The following is a 26,941-nucleotide window of genomic DNA, read 5'->3' on the forward strand; positions in this document are numbered from 1 at the left end:
GCATGAGAGAATGGTTCTATTCTTTGTTACAGTTCCTATACAAAACCCAGCTATTTCTTCTCTAAAAATAGCTGTAACCAGTCTGCCACAGCCTACTTTGCTGTGCAAACTACAGGCAAGCTGCCTATTCCTAACAGGAACTCCTAAAAGCCTTCTATAATCTTGCTCCCACTCTAACATCAACCAGAACTGAACTAAACTGACAAAATAAGCTTCTCTCTTTCCCTCCAACAGTCTAACTCCGCCCCCCTTTCACAAACCAATCCTGGCTGTTTCAGGGCTGGCCCAGGCCTAGGCCACTCCCCCTCTCTGAACTGGAGCTTTTCCCTAAACCAAGATGGCTCCTGCAGTTCTCTGCCAGGCCTTCTAAGCTGAAACTACCTAGCCTGTCTCTTCCTAGGCCCTGCCACCCCGGCTGGCAAGGTAAGGGATCTTCACAGCTGGCACCTTCTGTATTAGTAAAAGTAAATCTACTTGGGCTTTAGTTTGATTTCCAAATGAGCTATTCAGGATGCTGGATCCCATTCCCAAAATAGATTCATTGCCACCCTGTCATGGAAGCCTCCAGTCTCCATTTAACACAGGCCCATACACCTGTGTACACACATAAAGGGCAATTAATATTTTCCAGGAACAACCAAGATTGGAAAGCTGTACTAATTGGAAGAACATTGAGACAAGTATCCATTGACTTACGGAAAGAGGTGGAATATAAAATAAACCCAATAGATTCATAGTAATAAAAATGGAAAAGAAGAAATGCTGTAATTGTTAAAATACCGAATGTATTACTGTCTTTCATTCAGAGAAGGAGCATAACATTTTCAAAGAAAAACAGTCACAAACAATGTGAACTTACATCACGAACAGAGGTCAAATCAGTGCCCAGGAAATTGTTTAAATGTTTCATTACTCTGAGCTTCCGCTGGTGCCGAAATTCCTTTTCTTCATCACACAGAGCCATGCTGAAGCGGAGGTCTGTTTGAGAGCTATTGGGTGTAAAACAGATGGGCTTTTATAAAGTATAAAAGAACGGAAGTATTCTATGCTCTAACCCGAAATAAGAGCAAAATACACAGAACTAGTAACTTCCTCTATTTTTAAATGTATACTATGTCCAATACAGAATCATAAAATAATAGAGTTGGAAGAGACTTCATGGGTCATCCAGTCCAACCCTCTGCCAAGAAGTACCTCCGACAGATGGCCATCCAGCCTCTGCTTAAAAGCCTCCAAAGAGGGACCCTCGACCACACTCCGGAGCAGAGAGTTCCACTGCTGAAAAGCTCTCACAGTCAGGAAGTTCTTCCTAATGTTCAGGTGGAATCTCCTTTCTTGTAGTTTGAAGCCATTGTTCCACATACTAGTCTCCAGGGCAGCAGAAAACAAGCTTGCTCCCTCCTCCCTATGACTTCCTCTCATGTATTTATACATGGTTATCATATCTCCTCTCAGCCTCTTCTGTAAGCTGAATATTTATTTATTATTTATTTATTTACAGCTTTTATATTCCGCCCTTCTCACCCCGCAGGCGACTCAGGGCAGATTACAGTGTACACAGATATGGCAAACATTCAATGCCAGTTTTGACATACAACATATACAAGACATACACAGAGGCTATTTAACTTTTTCTGGCCGCCAGGGAAGCTGTTGCTTTCATCGTCCATCTGCAACACTGATGAAGTACCTTCCGCATTCCTCACATGCTTCCCCGCTGGAGTTCTTCTTTATGGCCTCATAAATTAGTTAATTTTAGCCCCCCCCCCCCACACACACACACTTTTAAGGTGGTACCTTATTTTCCTACTTGACAGATGCAACTGTCTTTCGTGTTGCAAAGGTCGACAACGGGCTACACAATGGTTGGAAACCCACTCCAATTCGGGCTGACTTCGAACTCATGACCTTTTGGTCAGAGTGATCTTAATGCAGCCGACACTCAGCCAGCTGCGCCACAATCCAGAATATGCCCAGCTCTTTAAGCCATTCCTCATAGCACTTGTCCTCCAGACAATTATTTTAGTCACCCTCCTCTGGACACATTCCAGCTTGTCAACATCTCCCTTCAATTGTGGTGCCCAGAATTGGACACAGTATTCCAGATGTGGTCTAATCAAGGCAGAATAGAGGGGAACCATGACTTCCCTAGATCTAGACACTATACTCCTACTGATGCAGGCCAAAATCCTGTTGCTTTTTTTTTTGCTGCCGCATCACATTGTTGGCTCATAGGCCTTCCATGATCAACAGAAAACACTAGAAGGGTTTGCTGAGCATTGACCTTGACTTTGGGAGTTGTAGTTCACCTACATCTAGTAGAGAGCACTGTGAACTCAAACAATGATAGATCTGTACCAAACTTGGCACGAATACTCAATATGCCCAAATATAAACACAGATGGAGTTTGGGGAAACTAGACCTTGACATTTGGGAGTTGTCACTGGGATTCACAGTTCACCTACAATCAAAAAGCATTCTGACCCCCATGAATGACAGAATCCGGGCAGACTTCTCAAACAGAACCCCCACAACCAACAGAAAATACTTAAGGCCATCCAATCCAACTCCCTTCATCAGGGCAAGAAAATGTCATCAAACCCCTCCTGACAAAGAGCCATCCAACCATTGATATAGATAGATAGATAGATAGATAGATAGATAGATAGATAGATAGATAGATAGATAGATATGATTCACAGAGAGATATAGTATCATAGATTTGAAAGGGGCCCTTAAAGAAGGACAATGATATGTTGCATGTTCCAGAGTGGGCAAACCAGACACTCTCCACATCAACACTGACAAAGACACAGCAAGAAATACTGTTTACTCACAAGCATAATTATATATATTAGAAACCAAACTTTCTCATTACTTTATTTCCCAGATCAACAGACTGGGCCACAGCAATGCGTGGCAGGGGACACCTAGTTAAATTTATAAATCATAATCAAACTGTGATAAAGCTTGAACTCAAAACCATGCTGCTTTTGTAATTATTTATTTAGTTATATTTTTCTCATGGTAAGATACTTACCAAACTTCTAGAGATACCTCCAAAATAATTTCTGTGACCTAAACGAAACAAAACAAACAAAACAAAACAAAACAAACATTACAATTGTATTATTATTTGCCATTACACGAATTATCTTTCTTTGTAAATTAATTATTGATACAAAAATATTGGCAGGTTACTCACCTGTAACCATCTTTCTTCAAGTGGTCCTCTGTGAATCCACACATATGGAGAATGTGCGCCTGCGCAAGCTCCAATGGAAAACTTCCCAGTTTAAAACTTTTAAGTTTTGGCGGTAACCCCACCCAGCCACTCAGTAGGGCATAAAAGGCGCTCTGCGCGTGCGCTCTGTAGTTCCTATGCCGCTCTACCAAGGAAAGAGGAGGTTTGCAAGAGGGGACGGCTGGGTGGGTTTGTGTAGATTCACAGAGGACCACTTGAAGAAAGATGGTTACAGGTGAGTAATCTGCCATTTTTCTTCGTGGCCTCTGTGAATGCACACATATGGAAAGCTAGCAAGCTGAAGTCCTGAATGGTGGGAAGCAAAGCGACACCAATTAAGGACCAAAACATGATTTATTAAAGTGAAAAGCACAAGCATGTAAAATACAAACACGCATATCAGGTATGCACCAACAAGAATTGTGCTATAAAGGTAGGTATGGCGAGATAATAATAAACCTCACGTATAGGTAGGATCATCATCTCGAGAAAGGATGAAACGAGATCTTTTAACATAACCATAACATCGGATGAAATGAAGTTGAACAATACGTGTAAACACAGGAAAATGTACTTTACAGGCATGAATTCTTGAAATAACGTTACAGAGTAAACACTGGCATCAGTGGCCGTGGAGGCCGTTGCAATCAGACACTCACTTTTAAGTGGTTGTAATGAACAGCATTGGTCATAAGTAAGCACAGAAATACATGTATACCTGGAGGTTCAGAAAAAACATTCCCGAGGAAGAAAACCCCTCGTGGTAAAGTTCAAGGAGGGCAGGATGCCAAAACCGCTCCACCGAACACTGTGTCTCTTCGAGAGCGGGTGTCCAAACGGCAGTGAGAAATAAATGTCATAGGATTAGACCAGATGGCTTCCTTGAAGATTGAGTCCAAGGGACCCCCCCCCCCCCTTGAGGAATGCCGTTGTAGCAGCCATGGCTCTTATCGACCTCGAGTGGATCGAGGTCGGGGGAGACTTGTGAGCAAGTTCATAGCACAGTTCAATAGCTGAAGCAATCCAGCGAGATAATCGCTGAGAAGAGATTGGCAACTCAATTTTGTCCGTCGCATAAGCGACAAAAAGTCTGGGGGTCTTGCGCAGTGAGGCAGTTCTGTGTCTATAAAACAACAAAGCCCTCCGAACATCAAGGGAGTGCAGTCTTTTTTCAGTTGAGGAGGACGGGCTCTGAAAGAAGGCCGGAAGAACAATGTCCTTGTTAACATGAAATGCTGAAACCACCTTTGGCAAAAAGAGGATGTCGGTCCTGAGGACCACACAGTCGGCATGAAATAACATGTAAGGTTCATCGACTCAAAGAGCCGATAACTCGGAGGGTCTCTGGGCCGTGAGAAGAAGGCACGATTGTCCAAATGAGAGGGAGATCTTTGGATTGCCCCCTTGGCAAGAAGGGACTTGACCTCCTGTAAGATTGCGGGTGAGGGTTCTGTTTTCACCACGAGTCCTGTTGGAGGTAGTTGTTTGAAGTGTAACGCGTAGCCTTCTTCGACAACCTTCGAGACCCACGCATCTGACGTGATGCGTTGCCAGTTCTGGAGGAAATGTACGAGGCGGTCGCTGAATTGAGGTTGGTTTGGTAAACTGTAGGTCCGGGAGGGGCCTAAAGTTGAGGGTACGGTGGAGATGGCAGAAGTATCTGAGACAGAGGCGGTATTGTCGGGGAGAGCATCAAACTCGACGTCTTGCATTGCCATTGGTCGGCGGTTGCTGGAACCGGGACCTCTGAGGCTGTTGTGGCTGTCATTGCTGTTGTTGAGGTTGAGGTTGGGCGGCAATCTGTCTAGCAGATTGGTGACGGTAAGTATTGCCACGATATTGTCGATAATTATACCAGCGCATGCGTTGAGCCTGCGACTGGTTCTCTATTCCACATTTTGAAGCTAGAATTTTATAGTCCTGATTTGACTTGAGTTTATCGTCGGTGCCGGTGTTGAAAAGTCCCAAAGCGTCGAATGGTAGATCTTCGATCACTTGGCGGGATGATGTAGAAAGGCCAGAAGAGCGAAGCCACAAGTGCCGTCTGATGGCTACGGCATGGGCTATCATTTTACCCGCGGTATCTCCAGTATGTTTCGCCATTTGCATTTGGTGATGTGCAAGTGACGTAGCTTCTTGGGATAGTGCCGACATAACTGCCCGATCTTCATTGGAAAGCTTGGCAATGAAGGGCTGAGCCTTTTCCCAAATGATTTGCTGGTAGGTTCCCATGCAAGCTCCGTAATTCGATATCCTTGCGAGGAGGGCTCCAGAATACAGCTTTCTGCCAATGGCGTCGAAGCATTTCCCTTCACGATCCGACAGGGTGTTGGATTGTCTGCCCGATTGTGCAGCTTTAACAACCACGGAATTCGGATCCGGGTGGTGTTTGAGCCACTCCAAGCCGTCATCATCAGTACGATACCACGCCTCGATGCGTTTGGTGGTTGGTGGAATCGAAGATGGAGTCTTCCAAGAAGCTTGGATCACTTCCAGCAGATAGGGCAGGAACGGGAGGAGAGGGGCTGGTGGGGCCTCCGACTGCACCCTTTTGAAGACAGGGTCAGTTACAGCTTTTGAGGTTTGTTTAACCTCAAGTCCCAGAGTTTCGGCCATCCTGGCCATTTGATCCACAAAGGCCCGGACGTAGTCGGTCAGGGAAGGCGGATCAGCCTCATATGCATCATGGGTTGGCGACCTCTTGATGCCGAGGGGAAGGACTGACTCCAAGTGAACTGAGCCCTGAATGTCCTTGTCGTGGTCATCGTCCTCCAAATGGTGAGGAGAAGATGAAGATTGTCTAGGTTGCATCGGTAGCGGTCTAGCAACTCCCACCGGGGAAGACGGGGGAGGGGGTTGCTTTGAAGCCGAGGCTTGGGCGGCTCTCACTAACCGAGCAGTTCTTTACTACTTGTGGTACTTGTGACATAAGTTCCAATGAATCATTTGGGTCACAGTGTTGTGCCTCTGTTTGTAGTCTGTCTGTGTGATTTTCTTGCAGCAGCTGAAGATATAATCAATGGTTTCATCAGCTTCCTTGCACAGTCTGCATTTTGGGTCATCAGCTGATTTTTCAACCCTGGCCTTAATTGCATTTGTTCTGATGCATTTGTTTGTTGCTCCTGGACTGCAATAATCAGTTGCTGTTGTTGTTGTTGCTATTATTATTATTGTTATTATTATTGGCAATGATGGCTTTATACATGGACTTCACCAGATGGTCAACACTGAAATTAAATTGACTACATCCTTTGCAGCCAAAGGTGGTGGACATCTATCCAGTCGGTGAAAACAAGTCCAGGCCTGACTGTAGTTCAGATCATGAACTTCTTATTGAACAATTTAGAATCCGACTAAAGAGATTAGGGAAAACACAGAGACCAGTTAGATATGATCTCATAAATATTCCTGGCGACTATACAGTGGAGGTGAAGAATTCATTTAAAGAACTAGATTTAATAAATAGGGTACCAGAAGAAATCTGGACAGAAGTCCTCCATATTGTCCAGGAGGCGGCAACAAAGTATGTCCCAAAGAAAAAGAAAACCAAGAAGGCAAGATGGTTGTCTGCTGAGACACTGGAAGTAGCCCAAAAAGAAGGAAAGCAAAAGGAAACAGTGATAGCGGGAGATATGCCCAATTGAATGCACAATTTCAGAGGTTAGCCAGAAGAGATAAGGAACTATTTCTAAACATGATCATTAACAAAGATAACAATGCAGCAGGAGACGATGGGATACCAGCTGAACTTAAAAGATGATGCTGTTAAAATCTTAAAAGATGATGCTGTTAAGGTGATGCATGGTATATGCAACCAAATATGGAAAACACAAGAATGGCCATCAGACTGGGGGAAAAAATCAATTTATTTCCCCATACCAAAAAAGGGAAATGCTAAAGAATGCTCAAACTTTCATACAGTGGCACTTATTTCACATGCCAATAAGTTAATGCTCAAGATACAAGGTAGACTCCAGCAATACATGGAGCGAAAGTTGCTCGATGTACAAGCTGGGTTTAGAAAAGGCAGCGGAAAGAGAGACCAAATTGCCAATATCCGCTGGATTATGAAAAAGGCAGGGAGTTTCAGAAAAACATCTATTTCTGTTTTATTGACTATTCTAAAGCCTTTGACTGTGTGGATCATAATTAATTGTGGCAAGTTCTTGGTGGTGTGGGGATACCAAGCCACCTTGTCTGTCTCCTGAGGAATCTGTATAATGACCAAGTAGCAATAGTAAGAACAGACCATGGAACAACAGACTGGTTCAAGATTTGGAAAAGAGTACAGCAGGGATGTATACTCTCACCCTACCTATTCAACTTGTATGCAGAACACAACATGTGATGTCAGGGCTTGGCGAATCCAAGGCTGGAGTTAAAATTACTGGAAGAAACATTAACAACCTTAGATATGCAGATTATACCACTTTGATGGCTGGCTCATCAGAGGAGGAGCTAATGAGCCTTCTAAACAAGGTGAAAGAAGAAAGTGCAAAAGCTGGGTTGCAATTAAACATCAAAAAAGCCAAGATCATGGCAACCAGACTGATTGATAATTGGCAAATAGAGGGAGAAAACATGGAGACAGTGACAGGCTTTGTATTTCTAGGCACGAAGATTACTGCAGACACAGATTGTAGCCAGGAAATCAGAAGACGTTTACTTGTGACCAATCTTGATAAAATAGTGAAGATAAAATAGTGAAGAGTAGAGACATCACACTGGCAACGAAGATACTCATAGTTAAAGCAACGGTATTCCCTGTAGTAACCTATGGAACACACTGCCAACTGAGGTAACTGAGGCCACCTCCTTTCTAGTTTTTCGAAAGAAACTAAAGGCATGGTTTTGGGACCAGGCTTTTGGACAATAGATGCAAGCAGCACTTTAAGGGAATGTGGCTGGAATGACGATATGGCTGATGAGACTGTTTTACTAGGTTCTTGTGGGTTTTTTCAGGCTATAGAGCCATGTTCTAGAGGCATTTCTCCTGACGTTTCGCCTGCATCTATGGCAAGCATCCTCAGAGGTAGTGAGGTCTGTTGGAATTAGGACAATGGGTTTATATATCTGTGGAATGGCTGGGGTGGGGCAAAGAGCTCTTCCCTGCTGCAGTTAGGTGTGAATGTTTCAGCTGATCACCTTCATTAGCATTTGAAGGCCTGCCTGAGCCTGGGAAAATCTCTTGCTGGGAGGTGTTAATCTGTGCCTGGTTGTTTCCTCTCTGTTGTTTTGCTGCTGTAATTTTAGAGTTTTTTTTAATACTGGTAGCCAGATTTTGTTCATTTTCATGGTCTCTTCCTTTCTGTTGAAATTGTCCACATGCTTGTGGATTTCAATGGCTTCTCTGTGTAGTCTGACATGGTGGTTGTTGGTGTGGTCCAGCATTTCTGTGATCTCAAATAATATGCTGTGTCCAGGCTGGTTCATCAGGTGCTCTGCTATGGCTGACTTCTCTGGCTGAAGTAGTCTGCAGTGCCTTTCATGTTCCTTGATGCGTGTCTGGGCGCTGCGTTTGGTGGTCCCGAGAGTAAAGATGAAGATCCACCCAAAGGAAAAGTGTTCCTGCCATACATCAAGGGAACCACTGACCGCATAGGGAAGCTGATGAGGAAACACAACATACAAACAATCTACAAACCCACCAAGAAAATCCAACAAATGCTACGTTAAGCAAAGGACAAGAGGGATCCTCTCACCTCTGCAGGAGTCTACCGTATACCATGCAGCTGTGGACAAGTCTACATAGGGACCACCAAACGCAGTGCCCAGACAAGGGAAGAGGGGCTGACCAAGGGCAAGATGGCTGGCTGGTATATTTGAAGTGACAGGTTTGACTTTGAAGGAACTGGGAGTGGCCACAGCCGATAGGAAGCTCTGAAGTGGGCTGGTTCATGAGGTCATGAAGGGTCGAGCGACTGAACGAATAAACAACATTGGCAATTGTAATGTGGTAATAGAAAAAAGAAGAGGGAAAGTCCATACAAACTTCAGCCAGTCATAACCATATAAGTCTGGTATCATAAAATTACCTGGATGAGAACAATCATTTGCCACCAATTCACAATAACTCAAAATGTTGAGTATTTTTCTGATGTTCTTTTAAATCAGGGATGTCATGCTCATTTTCAGTAAGGGTCACATTAACACTATGGTTGCTTTCAAAGGGCTGTTTGCAAATGTAATTCTGTATGAATGTAATTGTGTTACCTTGGGACTGAAAGCCCGGCAGGCTACATAAAATGACATGGCGGGCTTCATTCGGCTCACAGACCTTACGCTTGACATATGAGCTTTAAATTAACAAATATGTTCTTAGCTCATCATAACATGTACTGCAAGGATAAGCAATCGAAGTCAGTTGTCTCAGACTCCAATCCCAGGACTCTTAGCTATGATAGCTGAGGGATTATGGGAACTGAAATCCAAAAATATCCATCTGTACTGTATTGACAATAATAGCATGGATATTTAAACAGCAGACTTTTGGAAACTTACTTTGCTAATGGTAAAAGAGACATCTTTCTTATCTCCCACTTTCAAAGATGATATAGGAAATGTTGCTGTTCCGATAGTCTCATCCATTACATAATTTGCATCCATAAGTGTGATCTACAAAAGACATAATTTTTGTTTTAAAAGGTCACTGTCAGAACCTGGAAGCTCTTGGAATTAAAACACACTCACAATCAAAATAACTGGAAACAAGTCTTTATTTTCCTTCTCGCCAAAATCCCAGAAAGTCAGTTCTAACTATCCTCTCTCTGCCCCTGGTATATACCTAGAAAATAATCTACACGCACTCCCCTCCACCCTGCCGGTTTGCATTGTTACAATCTACACTTTAGATTCTCAAAACACTACCAGATACTCTTATCTATGTAACATTCCCCAGTCCTTCCCATCCTCCCCCTTCTCTCCAGCATGGCCTCTCTTAATGTCAGGATGACCTGGGCAGCCTCTTTACATGGCTGTACCGGGCCTCCTAACATCACTCCCTTCCAACAAAAGGGTGGCACCTGCAGAGAGAAGAGACAATAGCAAACAATAGATTCAAGCACCAGGCTTGTGAGAATAAGTCCGATGAAAGTTTTTTTAATCGAGGTGCCCAAACATTCTCATCAGCGACCCATTCTCATCAGCGACCCACATGTGAGGGGCCACCACTGAGAAGGCCCTGTCTCTCGTCCCCACCAGCCTCACTGGTGATAAAAGTGGGGCCGAGAGCAGGGCCTCACTCGAATTTATTTATTTGCTTTATTTCTATACCGCGTTTTTCAGCCTAATTAGGCGACTCAATGCGGTTTACACAGTGCAAGTTATCACAACAATAGACAATTAAAACACATCATACACAATAACAAAATCAACAATTATTATCAATTCATGTCGCCTCGATAACAGAGCAAAATCCATTCTCATAATCCTTGTGCCATTCCTATGTTCAGTTTTACCGTCTTCCTATGTTCAGTTGCACTATTTAGCCAAACGCTTGCTCGTAGAGCCAGGTCTTAACCTTCTTCCGAAACGCCAGCAGCGAAGGGGCCTGTCTGATATCTATGGGTAGGGCATTCCATAGCCGAGGGGCCACCACCGAGAAGGCCCTGTCTCTCGTCCCCGCCAACCGTACCTGTGATGCAGGCGGGATCGAGAGCAGGGCCTCCCCGGACGATCTTAATGTCCGTGTCGGTTCATAGGTGGAGATGCGTTCGAAGAGGTAAGTGGGGCCGGAACCGTTTAGGGCTTTGTAGGCTAACGCCAGCACCTTGAATTGTGCCCGGTAGCAGATTGGCAGCCAGTGGAGCTGGCTCAACAGAGGAGTGGTGTGCTCCCTGAGTGCCGCTCCTGTTAGCAACCTGGCTGCCGAACGCTGGACCATCTGAAGCTTCCGGGCAGTCTTCAAGGGCAGCCCCACATAGAGCGCGTTGCAGTAATCTATACGGGATGTAACCAGAGCGTGGACTACCGTGGCCAAGTCAGACTTCCCGAGGTACAGGCGCAGCTGGCGCACGAGCCTAAGCTGTGCAAATGCTCCCCTGGTCACCGCCGAGACCTGGGGCTCCACGCTCAGTGATGAATCAAGGATCACACCCAAGCTGCGAACCTGCGTCTTCAGGGGGAGTGTGACCCCATCCAACACAGGCTGTAACCCTATACCCTGTTCGGCCTTTCGACTGACCAGGAGTGCCTCTGTCTTGTCTGGATTCAATTTCAATTTGTTAGCCCTCATCCAGTCCGATACAGCAGCCAAGCACCGGTTCAGGACCTGAACAGCCTCCTTAGTAGTGGGTGGAAAGGAGTGACAGAGTTGGACATCATCTGCGTACAAATAACACCGCACCCCGAAACTCCGGATGATCTCTCCCAACGGCTTCATGTAGATGTTAAACAGCATGGGGGACAGTATTGAGCCCTGCGGGACCCCACAAGACAATGGTTGTGAGGTCGAGCAGTTGTCCCCCATCAACACCTTCTGTGTACGACCCTCTAGGAAGGACCTGAGCCACTGCAGAGCAGTGCCACCAAGGCCCATTCCCGCGGGGCGTCCCAGAAGGATACCGTGGTCGACGGTATCGAAGGCCGCTGAGAGATCCAGCAGGACCAACAGGGACACACTCCCCCTGTCGAGCTCCCGGCGGAGATCATCCACTAAGGCGACCAAGGCTGTCTCGGTACCATGCCCCGGCCTAAAGCCAGACTGTGCCGGATCCAGATAATCCGTGTCTACCAAGAATACCTGGAGTTGTGAGGCCACCACACGTTCCAGGACTTTGCCCAAAAAGGGGAGATTGGAAACAGGCCAATAGTTGACGAATTGAGTGGGGTCTAATGATGGTTTTTTCAACAGCGGTTTTATCACAGCTTGTTTTAAGCTGGCTGGAATTTTGCCTTCCCGAAGGGAGGCATTAACCACCACTTCCACCCACTCGGCCAATCCCCCTCTGGCCTCCTTTAGAAGCCAGGATGGGCAGGGGTCTAGGATGCATGTGGTTGCTCTCATTCCTCCAAGTATCTTGTCCACACCCTCAGGTTTCACCAATTGAAATGAATCCATCAAAATCGGACAAGCAGGTGCTCGTGTTACATCCTCAGAGACTGCCGTTAACATGGTATCCAGGCCAGAACGGATCAAAGCGACTTTGTCCGCAAAGAACCGAGCAAATGCTTCACAGCGGGCCGTTGAGTTGTCAGGGTTCCCATCCGGAATGGTGGGGTTTAATAGACCTCTGACAACTCGAAACAACTCCGCCAGACGGTTCTTTGTTTGTTTGTTTTTATTTTTTTATTGATTTATCACATTTATTACATACTATTGCATTTTGTACATCAACCTCTTTAACATGTTGTTTTATTGTTTTGCTTTGACAATTCCCCTCCTTTTCTCTTTTTTCCTTTTTTTTTTTCACCACAGTGCTCCCCTCCACCCGTCTCAAGCCACCATTCTTACATTTCATCTGTCCAAAATTTCATTTCTTCTTGTGACGGTAATTTTCCTTCCTTATTTTTTAATCCATTTACCACAAATCTTCCCCATACAGCACCAAAATCGCTTTGTTTCCATGTACTTTTTTTTTTTTACCACAGTGCTCCCCTCCACCCTTCTCAAGCCACCATTCTTACATTTCATCTGTCCAAAATTTCATTTCTTCTTGTGACGGTAATTTTCCTTCCTTATTTTTTAATCCATTTACCACAAATCTTCCCCATACAGCACCAAAATCGCTTTGGTTCCATGTACCTTTTTTAACCTTTAATATACATGTCAATTTATCATTTATTGCTATTTTCCATGCTTCCTTATACCACTCCTCTATTTGTATATTCATTTCTTTTTTTCCAATTCCTTGCTATAAGCAGTCTTGCTATAGTTAATAAGTTTGTTATCGTTTCTTTATCCTCCTTTTTCAATTGCTTATTGTTATATAATGATAGTAAGGCTATACTAGGACTTTTATCTATTTTCATATTCATTATAATTTCTATTTCTCTAAATACTTTCTCCCAAAAATTATTGACATATTTACATTGCCACCACATGTGTATATATGTTCCTGGTTCTTGACACCCTCTCCAACAATTTATTGAGTTATTTTTATTCATATATGCTATTCTTACCGGTGTTAAGTACCACTTCCATATTAACTTGTAATAATTTTCTTTAACTCGTATCGATAAATTTTTTAAATGTCTTTGTCCCCATAGTTGTTGCCACTCTATTTCACTTATTTTTATCCCTAAATCCTCTTCCCAAATCTCCTTAAGGGTACACTTTTTTATTTTTTCATCCTTCATTTCAATTAGTATCTTATAGATTTTGCTAATTATACCTCTCAAGTTTTCATGTTCTTCTACAGCCCTTCCCTTCTGTATTATTTGTTTCAATTGATTGAGTTGGCTTCCATTTCTATTATTTTTTTTCCAGTTTATTAACCATTGTTCTAATTGTATACAATGAAACCATGACAATTTTATTTCTTTAAACTCTTCCAACATCATTTCCCTCTTCATTTCCACCTTCATCCAATCCCCTATCCTATCTAAATTTATTTCCCTTACCTTTTTATCCATTACTTTTTTAAAAAAAATTGGGAACTTCTTTTCCATCACTATTGGGGTTATAATTGATCCCTCCTTTATTAACCTCCCCTTATATTTATTCCAAACTTTCAGTATGTTACTCAACATTGGGTTTCTAATTTCCCTCATTTCTTTTCTAGTAAACTGTTTAAAAAATATGTTCCAAATTTCATTTTCCACTTTTCCTGAATCATTACTAAGCCAATCTATTTCCTCTTTTTTGACCATTCCTTCTATAACCAGACTTAATCTACTTGCTTCATAATATTTTTTTATATTAGGTAGTGCTAGTCCACCCTCCTTTTGCGATCTATACCATAACTGTTTATTTAGTCTGTTTCTTTTACTTCCATTACAGTACTTATTAATCATTTGTTGCCATCTAGTTAGTTCTTCTGTGATTTGAAGTGGTAGCATCCTAGGATGCAGACGGTTCTTTGCGGACGCAATATTGGCCACAAAGAAAGATTTCTTTGCCACCTTTATTGTCACGGCATATGCCCTTAGAAGGGCAACAAACCGTGTTCGATTTAACTCGCTCGGGTCCGAACGCCACACGCGCTCTAGTCTCCTCTTCCTTCGCTTCATCGCTGCCAGCTCCTCGTTGAACCAAGGAGCTGGTTTAGCTTGGCTACTTGAGGGGGGACGTTCCGGAGCAATCGTGTCTATTGCTCTAGTCATCTCCCCGTTCCAGAGAGACACCAGGGCATCAACAGGATCACCAACCGAGGTGGCGGGAAAGTCCCCAAGAGCCATCAGGAATCCGTTCGGATCCATAAGCCTCCTGGGGCGGACCAACTTAATGGGTCCCCCACCTCTGCAGAGGTTGGGAGGTGTGGTGAGTCTAAATCTGACCAGATAGTGGTCGGTCCATGGCAACGGAGAGGTGGACAACTCCTCAACACCGCCACCTTGCTCCCATCCCGGACAGAAAACCAAATCCAATGTGTGTCCAGCACTGTGAGTGGGGCCAGATACTCGTTGGGACAGCCCCATGGTTGCCATGGAAGACATGAAGTCCTGAGCCGCTCCTCCTAGGGTAGTCTCGGTGTGTACATTGAAGTTCCCCAGCACAAGAAGCCGTTGAGACTCCAATGCCAAGCTCGAGACCACCCCTGCTAGCTCAGGTAGGGAGACCGTAGTGCAGCGAGGTGGGCGGTACACTAGCAGAATCCCTATTCTGTCCCGGTCACCCACCCTCAGGTGGACACATTCAAAATTGGTTGACTGTGGGATGGGGCCTCTGGTCAGGGGGATAGAATTTTTATAGACCACCGCAACTCCGCCTCCCCGCCTTCCAGGTCTCGATTGGTGCTGTACGGAGAATCCTGGTGGACAAAGCTGGGTCAAATTTACTCCTCCAGCTTCGTCCAACCAGGTCTCCGTAATGCACGTAATCCTGCCCGTTCCTCCAGAATTAAATCTTGGATGAAAGATGTTTTGCCGTTGTCAGATCTGGCGTTCAGCAGCACCATCTTCAACCCAGAGGGACCGCCATCCTGGGTACACCAACTTACCACGTCAGGAGACTGATTACAAGTGATTAAATTTTTCCTTCTATTCCTAGGCCGAATTTGAGTTGTTAAATTTTTCCTTCTATTCCTAGGTCGAATTTGAGTTGTTAAATTTTCACTATTTCTAAGCTGAATTGGTGGTCTCCCTTTCCTGCATCTCCCCCTCCCCGTTATGATTTCTATGGGGACCCCCCGGCCAATGGAATACCCCTCTTCCTCCATATTGTGCTTCGATTTCATAGCTTCAACCCATGATTTATTCCAGATTATTTGCTTTTGCCACACTACTTCATTCCGATTCCTTCCTACCCCTGCTTTACTATTTCTAGGATCCTCCCACCCGTTCCACCCTCTATTATCTTCCCAATCCACCAACAATACTATTAGTAGGTACCAAGGGAAGAGAGCCGACATGGGTGATCAGAGTTGATACAGCGTTGGGATGGGTCCCTAGAATTCACGTATCAGCAGGTCTTAAAGTGCTAGATGTTCAAGTTGAGAATTATTAAAGTGCACACAACTAACCCGTTGTTGACAACTAAAGTGCTATGGTGGCAGATTAAAGGCGTTAAGTACACAGGATTTAAAGTGCAAATTATGTTGGTTAAAGTGCTGGCAATAGGAAGAATTAGCAGCGTTGGCCCAGAATAAAGTGCTGGCAGTTGGAAAAAAAATTAGCAGCATTGGCCCAAAATAAAGTGCTGGCAGTTGGCAGAATTAGCAGTGTTGGCTCAAAATAACAGTATCAACCATGTAATAACCGTGCAAATTTGTCTCATTCAAGTCCTCAGTCTTATTGGTAGATATTATACCCAATTAGTCCCCCCACCCCCCAAGCATACAGTTCAGGGTCAGACAGATGTAAGTCTTGTGGGATTCCTGCAGTTTCGAAGACTAAGGACCTTGCAGTGGAATGCCGGATATGGATTGCTAAAATGGCCGCAGGATCTGATAATGAGATAGATAGGTTTTATTCCGGAAATGGAGGCAGTAACGCGATGGATGGCGTTTCGAAAATGGCAGCCGATGACAAATCCCATAACAGCAGCTATGCAGAATTTCAGCCGACCAGGAGACGAGCCAGCAGCTGCAAGATGACATCGTTGTTGGTGGAAAATCGCAGCGTTGTTGGTGGAAAATCCCAGCCGAAGTGTGGAATCCCGGGAAGATGCTGAGTCACTGTTGGTCAGGCTCTCTCAGTCGGGCTCGCACCAACCCCCGCCAGGTCGCCCTAGGGCCTCCGCCAGGAGTGAAACACGGAAACAGCGCCAAATGCAGACGCGGAGGAATCACACACCTGAATGCGCGCGGGGGGGGGGGGGGGGACCCAGCCCGGCTGCGGAGGAATCGTAGCAGGAGTCGCACTGGGATGCAGATGGAAAACCCAGCAATTCGCTGGCTCCGGCAGGCCAGCAGCCCGCGAGCTGGAACCGCTGCGAAGCAGGCCAGCAGCACGACAGCAACCACGGTGACCATCTCCGACTCCGGCAACCCAACGGCCCGCTTCCGCCTGATTCAGGCCGTGTTTCAGGCCGCGGTCGGGTCAGGAGTAGCCGCAACGGCAACAAAGCTGCAGATCGCCGAGCTCCAAAGGACGGCCGTCCGGTCTCCCTCCGGCAGCCTCAGCAGCGGGATGGCAAGTTGGCGAATCGGGTAAATCCGAGCAAGTCCGAACAAGCAGGCTGGGAGGGAGCGGGCCCAGGCCGTAATGGTAGTAGCGGCCTTCGCTCTACCTCCTTCCTCTCTCCCCTTGTTTTTCCTTTCTCCCTGGTTTCCTCCCAGTCAGACCCCCCAAGGCCCCCTTCGGGGTCCCGAGGAGATGCCGGTTCAGGAACCGATAAATGGAGGTCGGAATGGGGGTGGATGGTTCTGATTAAGCTCGGATTAGGAATTATCGCCTTACCCAGACGGGAGGTTAGCTGTTAGCATGCCGCCATCTTAACCGGAAGCTCGTCCCAAGGAACGGACGCAGCTGGCGCACGAGTTTTAATTATGCAAAAGCTCTCCCGGCCACCGCTGAAACCTGGGGTTCCAGGCTCAGCAATGAGTCCAGGATCACTCCCAAGCTGCGAACCTGTGTCTTCAGGGGGAGTGTAACCCCGTCCAACACAGGCTGTAACCCTATTCCCTGTTCGGCCTTACGGCTGACTAGTAGGACCTCTGTCTTGAAACTGAACAAATTCAGTTTCAATTTGTTAGCTCTCATCCAGTCCGACACAGCGGCCAAGCACCGGTTCAAGGTTTGGACAGCCTCCTTGGTGACAGGTGGGAAGGAGTGACAGATTTGGACATCATCTGCGTAGAGATAACATCGCATTCCGAAACTCCGGATGTTCTCCCCCAGCGGCTTCATGTAGATGTTAAACAACATCGGGGACAGAATTGAACCTTGGGACTCCACACAACAATGGTTGTGGGGCCGAACAGGAGTCACCCAGTAACACCTTCTGGGATCGACCCTCGAGGAAGGATTAGAGCCACTGCAGAGCAGTACCCCCAAGTCCTATATCTACGAGGCGTCCCAGAAGGATACTGTGGTCGACAGTATCGAAGGCCACTGAGAGGTCCAGCAGAACTAACAGGGACGCACTCCCCCTGTCCAGCTCCCGGCGAAGATCATCCAACAAGGTGACCAAGGCTGTCTCAGTTCCATGTCCCGGCCTAAAACCAGACTGTGCCGGATCTAGATAATCAGTGTCTATCAGGAATTCCTGGAGTTGTGTAGCCACCACAAGTTCCATGACTTTGCCCAAATAGGGGAGATTGGAAACAGGCCGAAAGTTGTCTGAGTGGGGTCCAGTGATGGTTTTTTCAACAGCAGTTTTATAATAGCTTGTTTTAAACTCGCTGGAAACTTTCCCTCCTGTAAGGAGGCATTAACCACCACCTTTACCCACTCTGCCAAACCCCCTCTGGCTTCTTTTATCAGCCAGGATGGGCAGGGGTCTAGGATGCATGTGGTAGGTCTCACCTCTCCAAGAATCCTGTCCACATCCTCAAGCTGAACCAATTGAAATGAATCCAATAAAACCGGACAAGCAGGTGCACATGTTACATCCTCAGAGACTGCAGATAACATGACATCGAATCCAGACCGAATCAGCGCAACTTTATCCGCAAAGAATCGAGCAAATGCTTCACAGCGAGCCACCGAGTCGTCAGGGATCACACTCATCGGTGGATTTAACAGTCCTCTGACGACTCGGAATAGCTTCCCTGGAGACTAGGACGTGGAACAATGGCTTCAAACTACAAGAGAGGAGATTCCATCTGAACATGAGGAAGAACTTCCTGACTGTGAGAGCTGTTCAGCAGTGGAACTCTCTGCCCCAGAGTGTGGTGGAGGCTCCTTCTTTGGAAGCTTTTAAACGGAGGCTGGATGGCCATCTGTCAGGGGTGATTTGAATGCAATATTCCTGCTTCTTGGCAGGGGGTTGGACTAGATGGCCCATGAGGTCTCTTCCAACTCTTTGATTCTATGATTCTATGTCCGAGATCACTCCTGCTAGCTCAGATAGGGAGACTGTAGTGCAGCGGGGTGGTCGGAACACTAACAGAATCCCTATCCTGTCCCGGTCTCCTATCCTGATGCCGACACACTCAAAGGAAGATGATTGAGGGATGGGGCACCTGATCAGGGGGATAATGTCCTTATAGACCACCGCAACTCCTCCTCCCCGCCCTCCGGATCTTGGTTGGTGCTGCACAGAGTCGCCTGTCGGACAGAGTTGGGAGAGGTTTACCCCACCCTCCTCATCCAGCCAGGTCCCTGTTATACAAGCCAAGTCAGCCTGTTCTTCAAGGATTAGATCCCGAATGGTAGATGTTTTCCCATTCACTGACCTGGCATTAAGCAGCACCACCTTCAACCCCGAGGGACCACCATCCTGGCACCTCAGCTGTATCTTGTCAGGAGAATGATTTGGAACTGCCCATGTTTTCTTGTCAATTTTGGGTTGAATTGGTTGTTGAGTTACATCATGATTGATCTTTGGGATTGCCAATGTTCTATTGTAAGTTTTGGATCGAATTTGATGTTGTTTCCGATTATTAGTATATTTAGAAGCTGCCAATCTATTGTCATAATTTTTAGCCGAATTAGATGTTTTGTTCTCCCTTTCCCGTATCTCCCCCTACCTGTCACCACCTCTATAGTGTGTCCCCCGCCCGCGGAACCCCCCCCCCCGAGGAAGTCCCCCCCTCCATTCTCAGTTTTTGTTCCCGTTGTTAATTCTTGGTAAAGATCATTTACATGGTTACATAATTGTATATATGTTGTTCTGAATTACGAAGAGTAAACTACTTGTTCTTTATTGATCATCTGCATGACATAATTTCTTTTTATGGCAAGGCAGTGTGTGGGCTGATCAAACGTGAACTACGCATGATTTTCATTTCGTCACAAAAAGAACTATTTAAAGCTATAGACAATGTGGTCGCTGTTGCTCATTTTGGTCTAAAATTATTTAGCCACTTGTGCTTCCTCTACTATCAGTTTTATACTTATTTATGCAATACTTTTGACAAGAAATAAATAAACGGGAGTCAAAAAACAGAAATAAAGATCATGTAAGAATATTTTATCCAGTACTATAGTTTCTTATTGTGTTTTCAAATGGAACAACTTCTGGGTTGTTATGTGTTTTTCAGGCTGTTCTAGAGACATTATCTCCTGACATTTTGCCCACGTCTATGGCAGGCATCCTCAGAGATTGTGAGGTCTGTTGGAAACTAGGCAAGTGAGGTTCATATATCTGCGGAATGTCCAGGGTTGGAGAAAGAACTCTTGCCTACTTGAGGCAAGTGTGAATGTTCTGTTGTGCACTGGGCCTATAAAGAATTTCCTTTAGAACAGGACGTGCAACCTTTGCCCAGCAGGAAGCCAGGGGGCCCAAAGAGAAGTTCTCAGAGGTTTTCCAACACAAATGATCTTTAGATGGCTTGTGAAGTATAACAAAGTCTTTTATTAATGAACAATCAAATAGAAACTTCTCTTGTCATCAGAAAGTTAAACAAATGATTCCAGGCTTTTATGCAACTGGTAGCTTCCTAAACTTGCCCACGAAAGACAGGCAACTGTCTTTAATAACTTCTTCTTTACTTTAAAGGAAAGTCCCCTTTTTAACTTCTCCCAGGCTGACTGTAATCTAACCCTTACTGATGTGGGCTCCGCTACCGGATCGAACTGCGTCTCAAAACACCGAGACCTACCAGTAAAGGCTTAGATGTTCTCCAGCTGGAGTTCTTTGGTCTTTAGAGTTCTTTGGTCTTTTGGTCATCAGCAAGGAAAGCTAATGTACAGGACATGTGCAAGCTTCCCCTGTACAAAAGCTTCAAAGAGTCTCCAAAGACTTTCCAGGGAAACCCTGTACATTAGCTTTCTTTTCTGAGACTAACTAAAAAATGGCTCCTTTCCCTTCCCAACTGCCCTGAGCAAGGGGCGGGACCAAAACTTAACGATGATGGACAGGTGACTTGCCCTATGACTGCAACCAAAGGAAGCCACCTAGCTGCAGAATCCCAGGAACCTTGGTCTGCAAGCAAACATTTAATACAAAGCAATTAAATTTGGAGCTCCTGGTACAGCCGTACCAGCACAGTGAATGTTGCAATTGGCCACCTTGATGGCCATGCAGCTTCAAAGTCTGGCTGATTGCTGCCTGTTGGGATTATTAACTTGTGTTATATGTACAGTCCGCTTTATTTCTTTGTTTGCTCAAAGCTAATTTGTTTTCCAGATTTGGATTTAAGATATCTTATCTTATCTAAATTAAACAAAATGCAAATAAAAGAGTTGAACACCATCAAAGGAGCTCAGCCAGAGTGAAAGTATGCAAAAATCTACTGCTTAAATTAACAAATAATAGCTAACCAGGATCTTTAGACCCACTTCTTAAAGTATGGGGCTAAGGTTACTCTGGCGGGAAGGTAACAGCGCTCCATGCACTCATGCCAGCCACATGACCTTGGAGGTGTCTACAAACAATGCTGGCTCTTTGGCTTAGAAATGGAGATGAGCACCAATCCTCAGAGTCGGACACAACTGGAGTTAATGTCAGGGGAAAACCTTTACCTTTATTTAAGGTTACCTCCATGCTTTTATATGGAGCTGAAGTTTGGGGCCTAAACCAGGTACCATTATTAGAGCAATCTCAATCACAGCATCTGCAAAGCTTTCTGGGAGTGGACAAAAGGACCCCAGCTGCCGTAGTAAGAGCGGAACTGGGAGTATATACAGTTGATGGTTTATCAAAGATTAGGGCATACAACTACTGGGTAAAATCAAATGCCATGGCAAATGACAGACTACCAAAACTGTGTTAAAATCATACCTCTTGGCTAGTTAAAATGACAAAATACATTAGGAGTTGTGGACTTTTGATTCTATATCCAAACAGCCTAGAACAATAGTTCTCAACCTGTGGGTCACCAGATGTTTTGGCTTTCAACTCCCAGAAATCCTAACAGTTGGTAAACTGGCTGGGATTGCTACTAGTCTTGTACATTTGTATAGAATTGCTATTCATTTAGTTTTGTTTCATTCATTACTCCCCGTTTTCATTTTTATTTGCCACTTCTGAGAACAGGACGCCTATCCTAATGGGATTTTCGTCCTGCGCCCGAAAGAATGAAAATTTTAGGACTATTGGGAGGGCTTCCTAGGCTCACCCTCCCCTCAGTTTTAGGTTAAAAGGGTGAATATCACCACACATAGAGGGAATATCAACCCCTTTTAGCCCACTAATTTTTAAAATGTTTGGGTCTTCCCCTGTCTTTTAGAGATTTTTTTCTTTTTATAAATAAAATCCCATTTAAAGCATTTTCTGACCGTCTTTCTCCCAGCTGATCCCACCCTCTAACTTCTCCAGCAGCAGGAGGAGGAGGAAGCTGCCTGCCAAATGGGAAAGATGCTCCACACACATACACAAAGCCCAGTGCTTAGCCCCAATATTTCACTTCTTAATAAAAAATATAACAACAAGCAACAAGCAACTCATTTAAAAGCTTTTGCAACAGAAGCGACAATTAGCAATAGCAGCATTGTCCCCACTGATCCTTTGGACAAGAAAACATTCTTCAAAATGTATTGTGTGAAATCTACCCATGACTGGGGGATAAAAAAAAACATGTTTCTGCCAGCATGTCATGTCATGACATCAGGTCAGTGGCAAAGTGGTTGGCTGGCCCCCTCGCCCTACAAAAAGCCACTTCACTCACCCCCTTTAAAGAAGGCAAGAGGTTGGTGGGACACTTCCAGGATGCCTGGGGGTCTGAGACTCTCTCTGGTCCTAAATCCTTCCATGTATGGAAATTGGAAGTTACTGCTATTACCTGCTTTACTAGCCCCTCAAATAATAATAAAATAATAACTTTATTTTCATATCTCGCCCCCATCTCCCCGAAGGGACTCGGGGCAGCTTACATGGGGCCCTATTTGAGAGCCATGCGTGACTTAGGGCCTTTTACTCTAGCATTTAAGACCTAGCTTTTTACTAGAGCATTCGATCTCTGTTAATTTTTAATTTCTGTATGTATGTATTTTATCTTTTACAATTTAGCTTGTAAATCGCTAGAGCATTCTCTCGGATGGAGGGTGATTAGTAAGTAATTAAATATGATGATAATGATGAACAGGACCAGTAAAACAAAATTAAAATATAGCACCAAAACTACATTCAATCACATAAAGAAAAAGGAAAAAAAGTTAAAAAAAACCCCATGAACTCATCAACAACCAATAACCAGTAGTCGAGCACAGTGGGCAAAGCGGTCCCACTGGCTGGCCACCCCCACTGCTACACAAAGACCCACTCACCCCATGTGTCATCACCAACTGCTCCTCAGGGATCAGAGTGAAGAGAGGGGCCAGGAAGAAAGTTCCATATTGTCTCCTGTGACAACAGTTGGGAGCCCTTCCCCCCCAGCACCAACTGCTGCTCTGGGACCAGAGTGAAGAGAGGGGCCAGGAAGACAATTCCACCTTGTCTCCTGTGTCATCAGTTGGGAGCCCCTCCCCCCCAGCACCAACCGCTGCTCAGGGATCAGAGTTAAGAGAGGGGCCAGGAAGACAGTTCCATCTTGTCTCCTGTGTCATCAGTTGGGAGCCCCTCCCCCCAGCACCAACCGCTCACTCAGGAATCATAGTGAAGAGAGGGGCCAGGAAGACAGTTCCATCTTGTCTCCTGTGTCATCAGTTGGGAACCCTTCCCCCCCAGCACCAACTGCTGCTCTGGGACCAGAGTGAAGAGAGGGGCCAGGAAGATAGTTTCATCTTGTTTCCTGTCTCATCAGTCGGGAGCTCCACCCCCCAGCACCAACCGCTGCTCAGGGATCAGAGTGAAGAGAGGGGCCAGGAAGACAGTTCCATCTTGTCTCCTATGTCATCAGTTGGGAGCCCCTCCCCCCAGCACCAACCGCTGCTCAGGGATTATAGTGAAGAGAGGGGCCAGGAAGACAGTTCCATCTTGTCTCGTGTCATCAGTTGGGAGCACCATCCCCCAGCACCAACCGCTGCTCTGGGACAAGAGTGAAGGGAGGGGCCAGGAAGACAGTTCCACCTTGTCTCCTGTGTCATCAGTTGGGAGCCCCTCCCCCCAGCACCAACCGCTGCTCAGGGATCATAGTGAAGAGAGGGGCCAGGAAGACAGTTCCATCTTGTCTCCTATGTCATCAGTTGGGAGCCCCACCCCCCAGCACCAACTGCTGCTCTGGGACCAGAGTGAAGAGAGGGGCCAGGAAGACAGTTCCACCTTGTCTCCTGTGTCATCAGTTGGGAGCTCCTCCCCCCAGCACCAACCGCTGCTCAGGGATCATAGTGAAGAGAGGGGCCAGGAAGACAGTTCCACCTTGTCTCCTGTGTGATCAGTTGGGAGCCCCTCCCCCCAGCACCAACCGCTGCTCAGGGATCATAGTGAAGAGAGGGGTCAGGAAGACAGTTCCATCTTGTCTCCTGTGTCATCAGTTGGGAACCCCACCCCCCAGCACCAACTGCTACTCTGGGTCTAGAGTGAGGAGAGGGGACTGGGGGGACAGTCTCATCTGGTCTCCTGCACTCTACTAATAATATAGTATGATACAATGCAATATAATATATTGTATATACATATAATATTGATAATATTATAATCTAAAACAATATAATACTACTAATAATATAATATTATAATTATATATTTTATATTATATGTAATATTACTAATAATATTACAGTATAATGGTATACAGTATGCAAAAGACACACTGGGATCCTTATATTAAAACTACATTTTTATTGGCCAGCCAGAATGCTAAAATAACTAACCTAATGGCACTTTTTCTATTTAAAGCAACTCAGTTGAGAACTGCACATTTGGTGTCGATTGGTGTAAATTGCAGGGGTGATGCAGATATTTGATCTGGATCAGGATCTTGACCCCTTGTTAACAACTTGCTTATTTTAACTTTGATTGTAATGTGGGTTGTAAGCCATATGTGTATGTGTTAGATGTGTTTGTTAAATGTTTTGATACATCCGACGGGATAATCAATAAAATGTATGCAAATAAAAGGACATATACTTTGTAACTTTGTATACTTTGTATGCATAGACTTTGTAATAACATCAACAACAACACACACACACATCCACACACAAAATAAAACAGCCTTAAATATGGTTCCCAAATCAAAATGTTACCTCTAGAACATTTTCCTGGTTGGGATCCAAAATTATCTCAAAGGTCTCATTCCACTCAGGGTTCACATTATTATTGATATGTTTTGTTCTCTTTCTGCTGTCTGGGGCTGTTGGGATGAACAGTTCCACATAGGGGTCTGGAGTGTCAACTAAAATAAAATAACAATATGCATGGCTCAAAAACAACTTCTCCAGTAGTTTATCTGGCAAATCACAACATCCAATGAAACAACGTGAAATTATCTAAGTGGTGGCTACTCACTAACAAATCTCATTCATCTAAATGAGTCCACTCTACCTGGAAGACTGTATAAATTAACTATTTTGCTCTGGCATTGAAAGTCTTGTGGGCCACATAAATTCAATGTCGTGTTTGATTCAGCCTGTGAGTCTTTTATTTGCCATGTGTGCTCTATCAGAAGTCTCTCCTAACATAGGAGAGAATAGTTGCATAAAAGTAAACCAACAAAAGTACCGTATATTCCGGTCTATTAGACGACTTTTTAAACCTTGAAAATCCTTTGAAAAGTTGGGGGTCATCTTATCTTCCGGATATACCAGATGACGAATGGCAGCGGCATCGGAGCCGATGAAGCCGAGGCAGTGGAGGAGAACCTCTGCTCGGAGCGGCCTGCCTGCCTGACTTCCAGGGCTGCGCAGGCCAGCGCTAGCCACAGAGGCCTGCACTGACCTCTGCAGCTGGTGAGCGTGCCCACCCCTGCTGCTTCTGGTGAGGCTTCCAGTCTCTGTCTACAGCCTCCAGGAGCAGCGTGGCGGGGGCCAGGGCTCCATTGGCCCCAATTGGGCCCAGGGAGGGAGGCAGCATGAGGAAGGCTGCCCTCCGGCCTCCTTCCTCATGCTGCCTCTTTCCTCACTGGGCCCAGCTGGGGCCCAACGGAGTGTCTGGCCTGCGCCACGCTGTTCCTGGAGGTTGTAGACAGAGGCTGGAAGCCTTGCCAGAAGCAGAAGGGGCGGGTGCACTCACCAGCTGCGGAGGTCAGTGCAGGCCTCCGCAGGCGTGCACCTTTCCCTCCTCCTCCCTCGCCCCACAGATGCCTTCTCGGCATCTTCTCGGAGGCAGGAAAGGCGTGCGAGGGAGGGTTGGGAAAGGTGTGCACCTTTCCCTCCTCTCTCACCCCGTGCGTGCCTTTACCACCACCGCCAAAGAAGGCATGCGCGGGGTGAGAGAGAAGGGGAAAAGGTGCGCACCTTTCCTTCTTTCGCCCCATGCGCGGCTTTTAATTTATATTGTCCTATCTCCCATAGTTTTTAAAAAATATATCATAGAGTTCGGCCCTGCCCAGCCTAATCCCCTGTGTTTTAATGTTTGATTTGCTTTTGTTGTTCATTTATTATATTGGTTTTCGCATTTTATGTATTTTATTTCTGGTTTTGTTATGCTTTTGTATTATATTGTGTTACTGTATTTTTGGGAATGGGCCACACCAAGTCCCCCTGGGGGAGATGGAGCAGGGTATAAATAAAGTATTATTATTATTATTATTATTATTATTATTATTATTTTCTACCTCCTCGCACCACTGCCCCTGCGGCCGCGCGGGGGCCAAGGGAGGAGGAGAGCAAGGCCGTGGAAGACCCTGCTGTCGGGGCTCCCTCCTCCTCTGCCGGCACTGCCGCTGCCGAGGAAGGCAAGGAGGGAGCAGACCGTAATGAGCAACCGTAATGTACCATGTAAGGTACAATGCCCCTCTCATAGGAACCTGCATGTCATAAGCATTTGAATTAAAATTACCATATTGAATTCAAATCTCATTTTTTATTTTTTTTTATTTAGTGTGCATTGGAAGAGCGGTGGTCTTATACGGTGAGTATATCCCAAACTCTATATTTTAACTGGAAAAGTTGGGGGGTCGTCTTATATGCCCAGTCATGTTATACGCTGGAATATACGGTAGTGTAAATTA

At 45.4% G+C, this 26,941-nt stretch overlaps 1 protein-coding gene across 5 annotated transcripts in view; it reads right to left on the minus strand.

The window, feature by feature from the left end:
* The window catches only part of PLA2G4A (phospholipase A2 group IVA), a 205,719-nt gene that overhangs the window by 111,468 nt on the left and 67,310 nt on the right, over positions 1 to 26,941 (minus strand). For 3 of the 5 annotated variants that reach the window (XM_060774519.2, XM_060774518.2, XM_060774521.2), the window contains 4 exons: positions 25,017 to 25,165; positions 9,747 to 9,860; positions 3,042 to 3,079; positions 860 to 989 (listed from right to left, as the gene is read on the minus strand). In XM_060774519.2, the coding sequence (XP_060630502.2) occupies positions 860 to 989; positions 3,042 to 3,079; positions 9,747 to 9,860; positions 25,017 to 25,165 (431 nt within the window). The remainder of the gene's footprint in view (positions 1 to 859; positions 990 to 3,041; positions 3,080 to 9,746; positions 9,861 to 25,016; positions 25,166 to 26,941) is intronic. The other 2 variants (XM_060774522.2, XM_060774523.2) reach the window with 1 other exon arrangement.

This window comes from Anolis sagrei, chromosome 4 (genome assembly GCF_037176765.1).
Source record: "Anolis sagrei isolate rAnoSag1 chromosome 4, rAnoSag1.mat, whole genome shotgun sequence".
Lineage (NCBI taxonomy): Eukaryota > Metazoa > Chordata > Lepidosauria > Squamata > Dactyloidae > Anolis > Anolis sagrei.